This window comes from Durio zibethinus, chromosome 18 (genome assembly GCF_047325235.1).
Source record: "Durio zibethinus cultivar Kanyao isolate XHJ-2024 chromosome 18, ASM4732523v1, whole genome shotgun sequence".
Taxonomy (NCBI): Eukaryota; Viridiplantae; Streptophyta; class Magnoliopsida; order Malvales; family Malvaceae; genus Durio; species Durio zibethinus.
This window is the reverse complement of record NC_143179.1, coordinates 18,340,538-18,358,533: the sequence shown is the minus strand read 5'-3', so window position 1 is coordinate 18,358,533 and position 17,996 is coordinate 18,340,538. Positions and strand designations below refer to the sequence as shown.

General features: G+C 35.4%; 3 protein-coding genes across 11 annotated transcripts; all 3 read right to left on the bottom strand.

Annotated features, from left to right (window-relative positions):
• Positions 1-413: 413 nt before the first annotated feature.
• LOC111299820 (uncharacterized protein At5g64816) lies at positions 414-7,725 on the bottom strand. 9 transcript variants are annotated; one of them, XR_016329946.1, is made up of 4 exons: positions 7,604-7,708; positions 2,166-2,295; positions 1,803-2,090; positions 414-932 (listed from the first exon to the last, which is right to left on the bottom strand). XR_016329946.1 is itself a non-coding variant. In XM_022895286.2 (2 exons), exon 2 carries the CDS (start codon positions 876-878, stop codon positions 498-500), a length of 381 nt encoding a protein of 126 aa, XP_022751021.2. In that variant the 5' UTR covers positions 879-932; positions 7,604-7,725; the 3' UTR covers positions 414-497. The 9 variants fall into 9 exon arrangements, 5 of the variants coding, with proteins under 5 accessions (XP_022751021.2, XP_022751023.2, XP_022751022.2 ...); XR_016329947.1 differs by having other exon boundaries at positions 414-925; XR_016329948.1 differs by lacking the exon at positions 414-932 and having other exon boundaries at positions 1,687-2,090; positions 2,166-6,327; positions 7,604-7,688.
• Positions 7,726-8,747: 1,022 nt separating this feature from the next.
• Positions 8,748-12,890, bottom strand: LOC111299819 (small GTPase LIP1-like). The gene is made up of 7 exons (XM_022895281.2): positions 12,233-12,890; positions 11,119-11,210; positions 10,893-11,034; positions 9,906-10,210; positions 9,527-9,580; positions 9,301-9,431; positions 8,748-9,188 (listed from the first exon to the last, which is right to left on the bottom strand). Exons 1-7 carry the CDS (start codon positions 12,321-12,323, stop codon positions 8,990-8,992), a joined length of 1,014 nt encoding a protein of 337 aa, XP_022751016.2. The 5' UTR covers positions 12,324-12,890; the 3' UTR covers positions 8,748-8,989.
• Positions 12,891-14,353: 1,463 nt separating this feature from the next.
• On the bottom strand, positions 14,354-17,706 carry LOC111300661 (putative WRKY transcription factor 51). Its single transcript, XM_022896282.2, has 3 exons — positions 17,446-17,706; positions 17,178-17,324; positions 14,354-14,957 (listed from the first exon to the last, which is right to left on the bottom strand). Exons 1-3 carry the CDS (start codon positions 17,658-17,660, stop codon positions 14,753-14,755), a joined length of 567 nt encoding a protein of 188 aa, XP_022752017.1. The 5' UTR covers positions 17,661-17,706; the 3' UTR covers positions 14,354-14,752.
• Between the last annotated feature and the right edge of the window lie 290 nt (positions 17,707-17,996).

Below are 17,996 nucleotides of genomic sequence, written 5' to 3'. Positions count from 1 at the left end.
GCATTTCATAAAATCCCACTCGTCCAGGATTCCAACCTCCAGAACAGGAAACAAAAGCTTGGAGAACTTGCACAGAAAGACCAATGAGCTAGGCATCATATTTTCTTTTCCACTTGCAGATAAGCATGCGCGTAAGGATCATTGACAATATTATGTATAAAGAGAACCATAAGGTACTCTTACATTTCAATATGCTAAAGCAATTAGATTAAAATGAGGTACCATCAACGGAGAAACAGATTTGTCCGATCTGAATTTGTTTAATAAAGAACAGCACAGTAGAAGACTTCATAATTCAAAGTTTCGAGCTCAATGAAACCGCATAGATTCTATGAGTTTAAAAGCCCATCCTGACAACAAACATTCAACTTAAAATTGACAGCTAGAAGGATCACCATTTAGAGACCACCAACTGAAACTGAGAAAGCAGTCACTGTAATTAAAAGACAATGTTCTACATATTTTGCCGTTCAAAATGAAAACTAAAGGAAATTGCACTAAGAAGAATGGGAAGCAGAAAATCTAAGACATTCACTCTGACACCTTCTAAGGCAAATATCATTCCAGTTGGGCACCTGATGTTGGTTGACGCACACAGTACGAGCACAAGCATCGGAGCATGCATCAAGCTCAGACACACCGCAGACAGTTACACAAGTGTCAGGAATTGGATCTTTTGAAAATGCACCGACCTTTTTCAACATTCTCTTTGAAGTGCACACTCTCTCACAAACAAAAATATCATCTGAACTCTTCTCCCTTCCTCTGGCACTCTTAATTCTCTGTTCTTCAGCATGCCTTTTCTTCATTCTAAAAGCTTGCCCTGCGATGACTGCTGGGACGGCAGCCCCAAGAAGTGACCACCACACTTCTACCATCACAAATTGCAGTAGCCAAACCCTTTCCTCTTTCCCTATGTCCTCTTCTGCACTCTTCAATGAAAGAGGAAAGTACAGCACATGAACTTTTCTTTATTCATTTCTAGACTGAACAGCTAGCAGTTAAATTAAATTTAAAACCATTCAACTTTACTTTTACCACATAATTACAAATCCAATGGCAAAGGCATCAAATCAATGACTTATAAAAGATGCAGAACGAAAGCTGGATTTTATGCTGCCTCCCATTTACAGTTCCAGTATGTCTACCATACAATACAATAAAACATTGCATACAACATAGCATTACTATAAGAAGCAGTTCAGATAAGTGCCACATTTATCCTGTCCTCTGTGAACATCAGAGAGATGCAATCAAGAACAGAATCTACACAATGCTGCTGCTATTGGCTTTAGAAACTACAATTTAACCTCCTAATAACAACCATTTTCCACTTGATTCTTCCAAACAAGAGAATCAAGCTACCCATATACTATTGAAAGATTTTAAACCAAAACAAAAAAAAATCCAAATAAGGCACATTACTGCACTTATTATAGCCAACAGTCACAAATAGACTCAGAACCTCATTTTTATTTGATGAAAATAGTGAGGGCTCGTAGAAGAATGAAAAAACAAAGTGGAATAGTTGACTTGAATGACATAAGCAAGTTGAAGGCAGCAGATTCTGGTAGAGGAGCTACAGGTAGCAGGTTCTAGAATCAGGGAAAATGACAGGAAGGTGGGTGAGACTGTTGGCATGGAGTGCTGGTGATGAGGCAGTCTGTTAGTATCACACGAGACAGCTGAGAACTCAACTTCCTTATTACTAAATAATTGTAATTAGCAACACATGATTGGCATATATGGCTATATAATGGTGCACTGTAATGAGAATCATTATGAATGAATTGGCTAATTACTCTCTTCTCTCAAATTCTGTCTCTATCTCTTCTTTATCCTCTTCTCCTCTCTTCTATATTTTCTACCCTGCGACAAACCGCAGTCCATAACAAGTTGGTATCAGAGCTCCAAGGATCCAACCACCAAGCTGGGAAAACAAAGCAAAGTCAGGACCATGGCGGAAGGAACTAGGCTGAATTCTCTGCAGGAGCAGATGCAAGCTTTTCAACAACTGGAGATCATGCAGGCAGCACAAAAAAACTGTTCCACCATGATCGGAGGAATGAGAGCGGAAGTTCAAGGCCAAGCTGATGGAGAACCAAGCTCGTATCAATGAATGTGAAAAGAGGCTTGAAGCCAAGATGATGGAGAGTCAAGCCTACCTCAGTAAATTGCTCGAGCCATTGCTGCAGAAAGAACTTCCAATTTTAAACTCTAGTTCTGGAGGAGTGGAAAATGCATCAAGCAGCCAGCAATCACCAATGACTCAGTCTAAATCTGAAGGTAAACAACCTGTGGAAGTTACAGTTATTGATGATATTGGGAAGTTTACTTATAAAAATGTTGAGCCTGGTATTTTGTCCAAAAGCCCTTTTGAAAATAACCAATTTGTGTCTCAAAGAAATATGTTGCCATCTAAACCTAGCGAGCTTGCTGTTGGTTCTAATTTGAATCCAACAGTAAATATACTTTCACCAAGACCAAAAATCGAATTGCCCCTATTTGATGGATCCAATCCCAGAGGATGGATTATAAAGTGCCTGAAATATTTCACAAATTTTGCTATATTTGACCATCAGAAACTGGAGTTAGCAGTCATGTATTTGGTGGGAAAGGGAAAAGCTGAGACATGGTCTGACATGGTTTGATGGATATATCATGTAGAAACCTAATGTGAATTGGCAAGCCTTTACTATTGACCTTTGTCAAAGGTTTTGTGATAAAGCTTGCACTGATGTGATAGAGGTGTTTAACAAGCTGCTACAAAAATCCACAGTGGAGGATTAGCAGGAAAATTTTGAGGAGCTAAAACCATATATGTTGCATTGTAACCCTCAGCTTCCCAAGAGCCATTTTGTTTCCAGTTTCATTAGTGGCTTGAAGGAGGATATTAAGCCTCGAGTCAAAGCTAATGAACCAACTACCTTGGCTGCAACTTATAGACAAGCCAGGCTACAAAAATTCTCCCTAAAATTTGAAAACAAGAAAAACAAACAACTCCAGAGAACCACTCCAACCCTTACTCAAAATACAAAACCATCCTATAACCCATCAAACCAAACACTGAGAACCTCACCAATTACCACTCCAAACACCAACTGAGCCCTATTGATTGAACAGAGAAGAGCTCAAAATCTGTGCTTCAAGTGTGGTGACAAATTCACTCCTGGACATCTTTGTAAGAATAAGCAACTGAATTTTCTCACTGTGGATTAAACTAAGGAAGTGGAGGTACAGGACGATGATCAGTATGCAGATAAGCATGAAGCTACTGAAGAATTGATTAACACTAAGGGTAACCTTGAGATATCTATGAATGCTTTAACTGGAAGTGTGGGGAACAGTACATTGAGGATCCAGGGCAGCATTAAAGGTAAACCGATCAATATGTTGGTTGATAGTGGCAGCACCCATAGCTTTATCACTCCTAGATGGGCTAAGGATGGAAGCGAAATGTTGCACACTAATCCACTGACCATCACTGTAGCCAATTGAGAAAAACTCTATAGCACGGCCAAGTGTAAGCAGTTGAAATGGATGATGCAAGGTTACTCTTTTACTCATGATCTGAGAGTTTTGCCTATGGGAGGTAGTGACATGGTGTTGGGAGTTGATTGGATGAAAAGGTTTAGCCCTTTAGTCTTCGATTTCAATGATATGTCATTGTCATTTCAAAAAAGAAGGGAGGCCAGTCTCATGCTACCCTTAAGCTCATAAGTGGTGAAAAACTACAAAAGTTGGTTAAGAAGGATTCCGAAATAATGGGGGAATTATACATGCTCACGGTTGACTGTAGTGCTACTGAAACTCCTGTTGAAGTACAAAGTTTGCTCCTATTCAGACATATTCAAAGAGCCACAAGGACTGCCTCCAGAAAGGACCCAAGACAACAGCATATCACTCAAAGTTCGCTTTCAACCTTTTAATCTCAGGCCGTATAGGTTCCCTCATCACTAGAAAGCTGAAGTGGAGAGGCAAGTTAAAGAGATGCCATCTTCATCAATAATACAGACTAGTAGGAGCCCTCCTTGCCTATTAGTCGAAAAGAAGGAAGGATTGTGAAGACTTTGCATTGACTACAGGCAGCTTAATGCCATGACTGTAAAGGATAAATTTCCTATACCAGTCATGGAGGATTTGTTGGATGAGCTTAAAGGTGCTAGATTCTTTTCAAAAATTGACTTGAGGTCGGGTTTTTGGCAGATTCGAGTCCGAAAAGAAGACATCCATAAGACAGCTTTCAGGTTTCATCAAGGGCATTATGAGTTTAAGCTAATGCCCTTCGGTCTCACAAATGCCCCTGCTACATTCCAAGCTCTAATGAATGACATCTTTGCTGTGCATTTGAGAAGATTTGTGCTTGTATTCTTCGATGATATTCTGGTTTACAGTTTTAATATGAAAGATCACCTTAAGCATTTGCAAACAGTGTTTGAAGTTTTTGCAAAAAGGAGTAAATGTTTCTTTGGGCAGCAACAAATTAAGTATTTGGGATATATTATCTAACCTGATGGAGTATCTACTGACCCTTTCAAGGTAGACGCTATGGTGAACTGGCAGCAGCCTAAAACTATTAAGTCCTTGAGAGAATTTTTAGGCTTAACAGGATACTATAGGAAATTCATCAATGGATATGGCATAATTAATAACCCACTGATTGATATGCTTAAAAGGGATGGATTTCGGTGGAGTCTTGAGACATTAAAGGCTCTTCATCACCTTAAGGAGGTTATAAGCGCTGCTCCTGTACTAGCTTTACCGGATTTTTCTAAGTCTTTTTGCTTGGAAACAGATGCAAGTAGTGCAGGGATAGGGGCTGTATTGTCTCGAGATGGTAGAACTACAGCTTATCTAAGCGAGGCCTTAAGTTCCAAGCATGCTGACTTGTTCATTTATGAAAAATAAAACATGGCTATATTGATGGCAGTCACCAAATGGAGGCACTATCTTGAGGGAGGACCTTTTATTATTAAAACAGATCATGAAGCCCTTAAATACTTGCTTGAGTAGAAATTGACAACCACTATATAGAGGAAGGGTCTGACTAAATTGTTGGGAATGGATTGAATTAATACAGAAACGGGAAGATGAATAAAGTAGCAGATGCCTTATCAAGACAACATGGAGATGAAGCAAAAATGTACAGCCTCACTTCCACTATTATAATACCAGAATCGGTTAAGGAGAGAGAAATGAAGATGATGAAGCTGCAAAGGAAATGATCACTGCATTATCTGTTAGTTCCAATACCATTCCTCATTTTACATACACTCATGGTATACTCAAGTTCAACGGCAGGGTGTACCTAGGCAGCCATGGCCAATTGAGGGAACAGGTTCTACAACTGTTGCATGATTCACTACAAGGAGGACACTCGGGAATACAAGCCACCTATTACAGGGTTAAGCTATATTTCTATTGGCCAAAAATGAAGAAGCATATTCAAGAATATATCCAACAGTGTGACATCTGTAAGAGGAATAAAAATTACCATGCCCCTTATCTAGGACTCTTACAGCCAATTCCAATTCCTCAACATGGATGGGAGGTGATATCTATGGATTTTATTGAGGGCTTGCCTCTATCACAGAATGTTAGTTGCATCTTAGTTTTTATTGATAAATTTACTAAGTATGCTCATTTTTTTGCTCTTTCCCATCCCTACACAGCACTAGACGTGGCTAAGTTGTATCTTAACCATGTTCACAAGCTTCACGGAACTCCCAAGGCTGCTATATCTGACAGGGATGAGATTTTTCTTCGTTCTTTATGGCAGGAATTGATGAAATTGTTGGTCACTACAGTACAACTCAGCACACATATCATCCTGAAATGGATGGACAATCTGAGAGGTTGAACCAATGCTTAGAACATTATCCACGATGCATGTGCTTCCTCAAGTCTAAGACTTGGGCTAAATGGCTACCATTGGCAGAGTGGTGGTATAATACCACATACCACACTGCAATTGAGATGAGTCCTTTTCAAGCGTTATATGGATATCCTCCTCCAGGCTTTTCTTGGGATGTCAGCTCTCTTGCTAAGGTGTCTACTGCAGAAAAACTACTCAAGGAGAGGGAACAACTGAGCAAATTGCTGATTGATCAATTACAGAAGGCCTAAACAGGATGAAATTTTATGCAGACAAGAAAAGAAGTGAAAGGGGAATTCCAGGTTGGAGATGAAGTTTATCTGAACCTTCAGCCATACAGGCAAACTGCCAGCTATTAGGGGCCCTATACAGTGCTTGCAAGGATTGGTCCTCTAGCATATAAGTTGCAATTGCCAGCTCATTTGAAGTTACATCTAATGTTCCATGTCAGCCTGCTGAAGAAGAAGATTGGAGTTAAAATGGTGCCCAGCATAGCTCCACCAGAAGTAAACGATGAAGGACAGCACCTAGTCTATCCTGCTGCAGTTTTGGACAAAAGGATAGTTAAGAGAAACAATCAAACTGTTACACAGCTCTTGGTGGTATGGTTAAACCTGGGCCCAGAGAATGCAACTTGGGAAGATTACTCAACACTTAGTGCTCAGTTTCCAAATTTTGATCCTTGGGGTCAAGGATCAGCTAAAGAGGGGGTAATGTGATGAAAACAGTGGGGGCTAGCAGAAGAATTAAAAAAACCAAGTAGAATGGTTGGCTTGAAGAATGACATAAGCAAGTTGAAGGCAGTAGATTCTGGTACAGAGAAGCTAAAGGTGGCAGGTTCAAGAATCAGGGAAAATGACAGGAAGGTAACATTAGCATGGAGTGAGCGCTGGTGATAAAGGCAATCTGTTAGTATCACACGAGACAGCTGACAACTCAACTTCCTTATTACTAAATAATTGTAATTAGCATTTCATTGTAATTAGCAACACATGATTGGCGTATATGCCTATATAAGGGTACACTGTAATGAGACTCATTATGAATGAATTGGCTTATTACTCTCTTCTTTCAAATTCTATCTCTATCTCTTCTTTTCTATCACCCTCTCCTCTCTTCTATATTTTCTACTCTCTGTGACAAAGCCTCAGTCCATAACATTTTATAATGATTTTATACATAACAATCAAATGGATAATTCCAATTTCAGAATACTGCAAACCACATTCTTATTTTTGTGAACAAAAAACTACAGGTTTCTTAAACAATCACATAAACTCAATTCCCAAAATTATATTTCTTCTTCTTAAAAAAAAAAATTTTAACTCTTTCAGAGTGAGTAAAATTCCAAAAAGCTTTGAACTTTAACATCCCTTCTATTTTTTAACAATAATTTAGCAAATACCGATTTCATAAAAAGAACAAAAGCATCGCATCGTGCAGTAACAAAAACCCATTATGAAGGCATAAATAAGTATAAAAGATGTAAAAAAACAAACAGAAATCTAAAGTCCGAAAATTAGTTAAGACCCATAAAATTTATAAAAAGAGGGCAAAAAAAAAAAAAAAAGCTCCAGATTACGAGTTAAAGATCAAATAACAAAGAAGATATAGTCAATGCTGAAGCTAATCCTACAGGTTTAATTCCCATAACAAAAAGATAAAGAAGAGGTGAAAGGAGAAACAAAAGTTTAGGTTTTAGAGAAATGAAAGAAAGAGAAGACTGACCTTCAGACTTTAGAGCAGGGTTTTAGGGAAATTCAGCTAAGAGAGCAGAGCCGCCGCTATGCGTTCGCTTACCACCCGAGTAAAGCATTGTTTATTTTAGTGTTTTATTTTATGATTGTAACTGTACTTTTAATCTAAAAAAAAAAAAAAGAATTAGATTTACCGTCGTGGAGCACGGATCTACGTAATGGTTATGGAGGCAATTATCCCGATGGAGCTTATGAAAATTTATTACAATTATATCAACAATTAAACTTTAATAAAATAATAATTTTGCCCTACAAAATTAAAAATATTTAAAATTTTAATAAAAACAATACCTTTACACCCACTTAAATTTATCAATATCTAAAATTTTAAGCATATGAAATTTTTTTAAATTATATTAATAATCAAATATTACATTCATATAATTAATTATTATATCAATAAATAATCAATTAAATTATAACTTAATTAAATAATCAAACTCACCATAAATGAAACTTAATTTAAAACCTTAAAATCTTATAATTTCATCATTATCATTAAAAAAATATCTCATTAGCAACATATAAACCTCCGAGTTAAATATCAACTTAAATTAATCTTTCATAATTGTATAAAACCTTTAAAAAAAAAATACCCATGTCCCAAAGTGTACCTTTGTTGTTGACTTTCATATAGTTAAGACAAATGACTTTAGTTATTTAATATTAAAAATTAATATACCATGATTTTTAATATTTAACAGATAAAAAATAAAATTTAAAATATTCAAAAAATAATATAATTTTGAAATATACAAAATAAATGAAAAAAAAAAGGGAAAAAAGAAGTGAAATTGTTGTTTTTTCTAATGAACCAATATTCGTCGTCGTAGAAATGTAAAGGGGAAATAATGCAAAATAGAAATATAAAGAAAAAACTCGTGAAAGATGTGAAAGAAAAACCATGCGAAGTAGACATGCGAAGAAAAAGTGGCAAGGATTGAAGGAAGATAAAGTGATCTCTTTTTTTTTTTATTTTTTATCCCACCTTGTTGAAAATTAAGATACACTTTTTGACTTTATTCATCATTGGAAGTTCATATTTTCCATTCATCAATTGTTCCCCAGAGTGAAAATAAAATCAGGGGGAAAATGTGAAAGGAAAGTAGGCCTGATTGAAAAGAATTAACTATATTTTGGGGGGTAAGCAATCAATAATTGTACATCTAGTAAAACTGTAAAACCCAGAAACCCCTTATAACTAGAGGGCGTGTGAATATAAAAGAATTGGAATGCCAGTTTTACAAGCAAAACGAATGAGGGAAAAGAATACGGAGCAAAGGATCATGTGGCCAACACAACATTTCCCCTCCCAGTAATGGCAGTTGTTTTGTGGCAAACGTTGGGGACGATTAAATCAGACATTAATGTCCGCCCGCTTTGATTTGGAGCTGCTGCTGCTGATTTCTTGGGAGCCAGTGAAGGAGAATCTTGGGAGGATGTAATTCTCAGTCACTGAAACTGGCTGTTGAGGGTAAAGGGTGGGAGGCGGAGTCAGATTGCGCTGAGCTGGTAGTGGAGGAAGCATGTTGTACTTGTAAGGGTCGCCACTCAAACTGCAATCAAACGAAAAAACCTTTCAAATAGGGCACTACAAACAAGGGATAGAGAAGAACATTGGTATTCCTACATAAAGTTTCCTATGATAACTTCTTAGCCTGACTTTACCTCGTACGCTTGTACAACTGATCATCATCACTGGAATTTTCATCTAAACGTTTCGAAGGTCTCTGACCAGGAGATATGGACAATGTAGTTGGGGTTGGTAAGTCATCAGAAATATATCTTCTCCTGATCAACTGAAACAAGTATAATATATGTTTAACAATAGCTAGCCCATTAAAATTTGAGAGACTAGAATACCAAACAAAGCAAGCAAGGAGGGCAATAATACCATTTGAAAAAATTTCATGATACCTTCCTTATTGTATCTTGCATCTTTGGCAGCCTGTAAAACATCGACCAAAATGTTAGCCATCTACAATTAGCAGCAGCAATTTGAGATGTAAATTAATTAAGTAAAAGCAAAACTATCCTATTATGAACGGAACTGTATCATTTCCCTTTTTTTAAGCCAATATGTTGTATAGAGGACTACACTCTTATCGCAACTACAATTCTACATTGAAATAGATAAATTACAATGAAACACCCAAGTTTTTCCATAATTTCCGCAAGGATGTAACAAGGAAAGAATAAAATAAGAAAGAAATTCTTCCTCTAAATGGCATATAAGCAAGTCAATGCGACAATGCATAAGTTAGAAAGCTTACTGCAATAAGGCCTCCGCTACCAGGAAAACTCTCAGTCAGTGGAAGCTCCTCACTAGATGGAAGCAAACCCTGCCTCTCAACCCACTGACGAGCTACATCAACCAGATTGCCACTGCTACCTTTTATACCCTCTTTAGCAGCAATATCAGCTTTATTACCAATAACAATATATGGGACAGGAAGTCCCCCAGGACCTCCAGAACCTAGAGGAGCTGAAAATGTCCCAGTTGCCGCAATCTCAGCTGCCCATTTCTGCAAACTTGTTTTTGTTCTCCTTTGGGAAAGATCATGAACAAAAATAACACCTGCACAAGATTTCAAGGGAGAATCATGAGAAAAACCACATGTCACAGTCAATAGTATGGTAATGATGGCATGCTGATAATATTTAAGACCATTAAGTTAAAATTGCAATATGTGCAATCAACTTATATTGCAAACATCTCCATGGAATAAATCCATACATTTTGGTATTTTGCCAATTTGCATCCCAGTTAAAAGCTTACAGGGATTCTATAGAGAACAAACAACAATTTTCTAAACCATCTTTTTCATCAACTGATCTGTAGAATCAAGGGCAGCCCAAAAATTAAATATCTTTTGACTCGAACAAAAACATGGGAACTATGCAGCTGCCACTGGCTTTATTCCATTCATGGAATAATAGGGCTATGAGAAAGCTGATACAGAGAAACTGATGACAGTATCCATCACAACATATTTATGAATGTAAATGTATCAGGGCACTAATCAGAATAACTTCAACCAAGAAATAGCCATGGTACTCAATCTGTTCCTCATACAATGGAAAACTCAATTTAAAGCTAGTACTCAATAGAACATGCTGACAGCAAGAAATCCAATACTTAGAAAAAGCACAAAAAAGATTGTGGATTACCAGACTTGCAAATTAAGCATAAGAAAATTTTCCCACCAACAATTACAAGAACTCGAGAATTTGCTCAAGCAAAGAGATTAAGTACTCACCATTAACTTGTGAATAAAAAAGAGAACGGCAATCTTTGTATCGCTCATGTCCTGACACATCCCAGAGTTCAATGAAGAAATCTCTCCCAGCATCCCCTTTTATGCTACTTGAAGAGCTAGCAGGACTACCGTATGTGGTGTGCTGTGTAGACATAGTAGTGACTACTTGGTGAATGAACTTAAACAATAATTTTATTCAAAACAACAAAGGAGTACCGAGTCTTACCTTCACACCAACTGTGCATCCAATTGTTTGAGGAGGGCGAGCAGAGGAAGAGCCTTTGACAATCAGATGAACAAGAGAAGTTTTTCCCACACCTGCCAAAGACTAAGATTTTAAGCTAAAGTTTGGCATCTTATAAAAAGTTGAAAACAAACATCTTTTTGGAGGAGGGCATTTAATTTCAGCATGAGAAGTAAAGATATCACAACAGCAGATCAAGACTCAGCTTGTTGCTCAATAAGGGCGCAAAACAGTGTCAGAAGCACTCAGGCAATCAAAAACAAATCAAAATAACATCCAAAAGAAATAGCATAGGAACATGAAACCAGTACTCCTTTATGAAGATTTCTTCTCTTCATACAGAAAGTAATAAAACAATCATCAACAAATTACTGAAGTACTGTCACCAAGGTCATGCAGATTTTCCCTCGAACTAAACTGAAGTGTACCATTAGCTCAAGTGTTAGGGGTGGGATGGGGTATGGGAAGAGATCCTTGGTTCAACCTGTAGTGCTCCCCCTTATACCAAGTTAGCTCTAAAGTTTACCTAATTAACCTACTAAACCTTCTACCTTCTTCCCATTTCTTTCAAATCTTGGTACGTCATCTCATATAATCCAACAGCTTCAATTTTTTTGCTCACACATATAGATCACACACCAGATCTCCTCAACCAAAAACTAAGTTAGTCAGGCAATTATTTCACACCATACTTCACCTCTTATTTATAGCATTAATATTACGAATGATCATTAATCAAGTTCTCAATTTTTTTATGCACAAACAAAACCATCTGTTGCTTGAAGTACTTTTATCCTTACATGTTGGCAGGTAAACCAAATGTTCTTCTTTGTCCAGCAGAGTTACAATTCAGGAATCTTAAACTGAAAATTCATAAATTTAACAACAGCTAAACGATAGTTCTACACACTAAGATACAATCAAGTTTGTTCCTTCTGGTATAGTTGCAATTAATAATAACTTTATAGCATACAAAAATTTGAGATTAAACACCCTAAACAGCTACTTCATACAGAAAAGCAGCCAAATTTGCAAAAACAAACACAATAAATGAATACAAAAATTCTTTAATAAAAAAAAAAGTAAAATTCAATACCTGAATCACCAACAACAAGAACTCTAACATGCCCACAAAGAGGTCCTCCATTAAGCTCATTGTTCTCCCTCTCACGTTCCCTCCAAAACATGTTTTTTTTTTCTCTTTTCTTCTCTGAGAACCAAAAAGAAATCTACTCCAAAAAGAAAACCCAACTCAATTCTACAAACAATAGCAAGACTAATCAAGTCCCATCAAACAGGAAGAAATTCAAAGCAGAGCAACAGTATATAGAAATGGGTATCAAAATTTTCCATCCAAAATACATCTCAGACCAAAATCAACCCAATATACATCCAAATCCAGTATCCCGAAACTCGTCATTTCAGAATCAAATTGGATCTAACCAAAAGAAAATTCCAAATGGGTTTCTTTAAAATGGAAAGACAAGGAGTGGGTTATCTCTTCAAATTTCAGTTTAGAGCTTCCAATTCTTAATTGAATAAACTTTGGTTAAAATCATATATTTACGAAGAAAAAAAATCAATGTTTTAAGTGAGGGTTATCCGAAGATTAGGGAAAAGGAGAAATCACTCAGATGCATAAAAATAAGTTAAAGTCAGGATCCAGAATTGGTTTTTGAATAGATTGAGAATGGTTTTTTTTTTTTTTTTTTTTTTCATGTGCTGCTGATACGGGTGTGATTAAACAGAGACACGCGTTAGAATGCGCGTCAAATTCATTAGAGTTGTCAATTTCAGGTTAATTGCATGAATGGTACTTCCGAATAAATGTTTCTTCAATTTGGTACTTGAATTAGACCAACGTTTATCAATGTTCAATTAAAAGTCATTTTGACCTAAATTAAGTAATTAGAATGTCATACGTATCAATCAAGACATGAAAATATTAACTTTTTGGATTTTTTACCTTTTCTTATTTTTTTCACTTTACTAGTTATAGGGATATATATCATTCACTTAATTTTTTTCATTTTAATTGTCATGTAAATTAAGAAATTCTACCTGATTACTTCTTAAAATATATTTTTTTGAATAGTTAATTGGTCCATATAATTATTTTTAAAATATAACATTTAATATATTTATAATTTAAATTTTAATATTTATAATTTCTTTTTGGGATTTTCTTTATAAAATAAAAAGTGTTCATAATTCTTCACATGTGAGCTGACATAGCAGTGAGGAGCTTGCTATGTTTTCGAGTGCTATGGTGGAGGTATTATCAATTATGATATGAGCCATGATTGTAGTTCTTTCAAATAGTGATGAAATATTGATATCAAGATCTAGTTCCAGCAATTGAATAATAGAGACCAGTTGGTAACTTGTAGTTAAAAAAAAGGTAGTTTAAAACGAGTAAGAGCATGCTAAGGATGATTCCAAGACCAATTCAAAAGCAAGATAATAGATGATGATTATCGTAGATTAAGTTTAATCAAAATTCTAATATACTAAGTGTCACCTTTGTAATCTGCTAAATCTCATCTTCTTACCTGTATATGCTTTTGCTTATATAAATCTGAGAGCTTTCCTCATGCAATTCAAGCGAGTGGGATTAATTTCTATACTTCTTTGGTAAGCACTTTTATGGCATTAGGGCCAAGTTTTTGATGCCGTCGTTTTTGGTGGTGGAAGTTAAAAAAGGCCATGGTGATACCCTCGAGTTGAGTACAAACAGTTTTGCAATAAAGAGCTCCGACCGATGCTTAAGGACGTCGTCTGGACGTTGTCCCTCGAGAACTCGACACTTGCTTTATTATTAAAAATAACATGTAACATTCATGTAAATACAATAAACACGTACACTTCACATGAATGCCATATGTATAATTTTATGTAAACTTTTTATGACAATAAAATTTCATGACACAAAAATATTATATGTCATTATTTTATTGGACGATAAACTTAATTTATTTAACGGTGTTAATCCCGAATATCAATTTGACACATAAAAAAATAATATAAATATCACATTACATATTTTAAAAAAGAGATATCACATTAAAAATTTTATATAATTTAAAGGCTAAATATAACAGTATCCCTAGTTAAGAGTAGATCATATTTTTACATATAATCCTGTTATTTCAGAATTGTATCTGAACCTTTATATGAAGCTTCATTCATAACTGCATGGATGTTTTACTTGAAGAAAAAAAAAAAAAAAATATATATATATATATATATATTAAAATACCGATAAAAAGAAGTTCTCATAGCAAAGGCATAAATTCTTAAAACTGTAACAACAACAACAAACGACTGAAAGTGAATCCACTAGCTTGTCCCAGTCCCATTCAAGTAGGCCTAAAGTGGCTTTGGAGGAGGTAAATCTCTCTCATATAGGCTGGATTTTAACTGTTCAGCCCAAAAAAGCATTGTGGGAAAAATAGTGTCAAACTAATCTCTGTGAAGAGCATTTTATATGTCTATAATACAAAGAAAATCATGTAAAATATCTTTCGAGTAGATGGCCATGCATGTTAAGCAATATGATATAAAGAGACGAAGAAGCTTCAAGTAAGAATATATATGTTTTTTTTTTTTGTTTTTTTCATGTAGAAGAAGAAGAGGGAGGAGAAGCTTTCAGGGTCCAAGCATTAGGAGCCATAAGGGGCATTTGATTATAGTAAGCCATGTATGGGCTCTCATGATTGTGAACACCTACATAGGTAGTTATCACAAAGCTTTTATCGTCTCCGTCCCTTTCTATCCTCTTCTTCACATCGCATCCTCCACTTGAACATTTATAATAATTCCTGCTTAAAAAGAATTATATATATTCACATCAGCTCAATCATGATCAACCAAGAAAACAATGGGGGAATACATAATTAACATATAAATTCATACCCCTATAAATTTATTTTTTTAAGTATAGATGATTTTGGATCATTAATATAATAAGTGGTGCTTATGTTTATCTATAATTTTACTCTTTCCATCCATTCCAAGATTCATATAATATCACAACCATCTATTAAATTATAATAAAATGTAAAATATGATATTTAAATTTTAAAAATTTTTAACATAATATTTGAACTATAAATTTATTTATTAATATAGTACTTAAAAGATTATTTATTTATCATATGTTATCATTTAAAACTAATAATATCACAAGCGAATATTATATTAATTAATAGATTTACAATTTAAATATCACGTTAAAAATTTTTAAAATTTAATTATTATATTAAATATTTTACTATAATTCAAAATTTATTTTTTATCTTAAACATCTAAAATTCGAACAGAAGACTTTTAAGTTTGAAATTCTTTTTTTTAAAATTAAAATATATATAATGGTTTGTTTACCATTTATTACAATTAAATTAGATAGAAAGCCACAGTAGTTTGGGAGGAGGTCCACGAATGCAACCAGGCCAATATTGAACTATGTAAACTTTAGTTGCAGCAAAGCATTTGCATTTAATCGGCCCCGCACTCACTATTTTATATATTTAATTTTGAGAAAGGCTCTCGAGTAGTCCTTTCACAGCTCCCATTTCTGTCTATTAATGCCTCAGACAACTCTCCACCCACTTGACTCCAATTTCATTCTTTCACAGGTTAATTTGTTATTCCGGAGAAGCCGAGAGTAAACCCATCCCAGCTTCCACTTGCTCTTATAATAGTTTTAGCTTAATTAGTTTAATTCCATCTGCCAGCTTGCTCTTAATTCTTAACATAATAAGACCACAGGCCCCCAATAATTACTTAAACAATCTATTAGGCCTTCGAGCAAGAGAGCACCGATCTACTCGATTCCTTTGGTTCTAACCTATTTTTCAACCGGAAGTTTTCTTAAGTATCAAACATTCATGATAGCTAGACTTCCAAAGAAACTAGATTCAACTAGCATAGCCAACAACTGTGTTATATGTTTTATCACAGCCTTTATCCTTTAAACCCGTCCGTGCATGCTTTTTTGGCATCATCTACCAGAAAAGAGTGAAGAATTACCGAAAGGCTGGAAACTCCAGCTCCTTTTCTCTATAGCCATATGACTTCTACCTAAATTAAGAACGAAATGCAAAGATAATTTGTAGCAGAAGAGAGAGATGGTGGGCACGAAGCGCTAGTTGCACAGGCTGCCACGAAATGCAAGGCTATGATTTCGTTTTGGGCAAAACAGGTAGGAAGGAAGAGTCAAAATGCAGTCAGATGCCTCTTGCAGTCTACTTCATGCAATTTGCTCGATGGGGCGTCCCACTTTTGCGCCCCCCCCCCCCCCCCCCCCTTTTCGAATATAATTTGCTACTATCATGCTCTGTGATTTGATGGGTTTGATTCTTCTGTGTGCTAAATTATATGACGGTAAACCAGTCTTCCTTCCCATGGTTTTTCTAAAACTAAAGCTAGTTTAGCATCTATTCGAGGGCGTAACTATTTGGAACAAGAAAGAATGATAGAAAGAGAAAGATTCTAGGTATAATTTTCTTATATCGACACATATGAGAGATTCCATGCATAATTTTTTATACAGATACATATTAGATGAACGTGCAAATTATTTACGATTTAATAATAATTGAAGATTAACAATTGCGAAAGACAAAGAACCAATTAACATATTGCTATAAATTATTTAAAAAATTAAACACTAAAATAATATCATAATCCAACTTGCAGCCCATTTTATAATCCAAATCCATGACATAGGTTGTCAGCACAATTGAATTATATTATTTCCAAATGAACACGAGAAAGAAATGTGAAAAAATAAAGTTATTATGAAGTTAATTATATCAATTTGGAAATATAATATATCAAATAAATGAATATAAACCACCATAGATGTATACAAAGTTATGGGGTCCCGCTTAATATTGAAACCATGATGAGATCTAGTGGTTCCAACATCAGGGAAGTGTATTATTCATATAAAAAGTTGTATATATCATTTCATGCAATAAGATAAGATAAACCCAAGTAAAAAAAAATTTATTCTTTTAAATTTGTACTAAATTTACCTTGGATTCGGACTGTTCTTCACGGACTTTTTCCCATATTTCCTCCATTTATATCCATCATCCATGACTTCCATCTCTGATTTCGTTCGAAATACAACTCGATGCCCCACTTCCGACTTGTTTTTCGTCACTCCACTTTTGCATTTTCTACAATTTTTAAGCAAAATAATTAAAGAATAATAAATTTGCTTAATTTGCTTATTTTTATGGGTTTTCAAGAAGAAAACGAAAAAGAAAAATCCCAGTAGTGGGTGCTCATATCACTTGCATGTTACTATTTTTTGATGTTGCACCACTAATTTCATTAGCGCCTCCCAAGCCCTTCTCCGATGATGCCATATTGTGCGACGACGTATCTTCCTTGAAGACGCCATCATCGACCATAAGATAATCCGACAGCTCGAATTGGACCATCGGATCAAAGTTTTCAGGGAAGAAGGTGTAATTAGGGTTAGGGTTTGAGCTCTCACGAGAAAAGTCCATTTCAAAGGAAAAGCTGGACTTTGGTCTTTGATATTGTGTAGGAAGGGAAACCTGTTAGCCGTAGATGCATCCATTTTATACGTTTATTTAAATAAATAATTTTAATTATTTAAAATATAATAAAAATCAATTTTTTTTTTAATGAGCTGCTGCTTCATGGACACTTTCCTGGATAGATGCAACGAAGCTGCTTATTTGGCCACGTGTCAGTCTCGGTTGAGTGGCGTCATGGGGGTGACGTATGGCTCAACTTTAGTGCATTCGAACTGGGCCCAGTTGCACTAACACTCACGTCTGTTGTTTTTGGTAGGCGGTAAACATTGTCCCTAGGAGAAA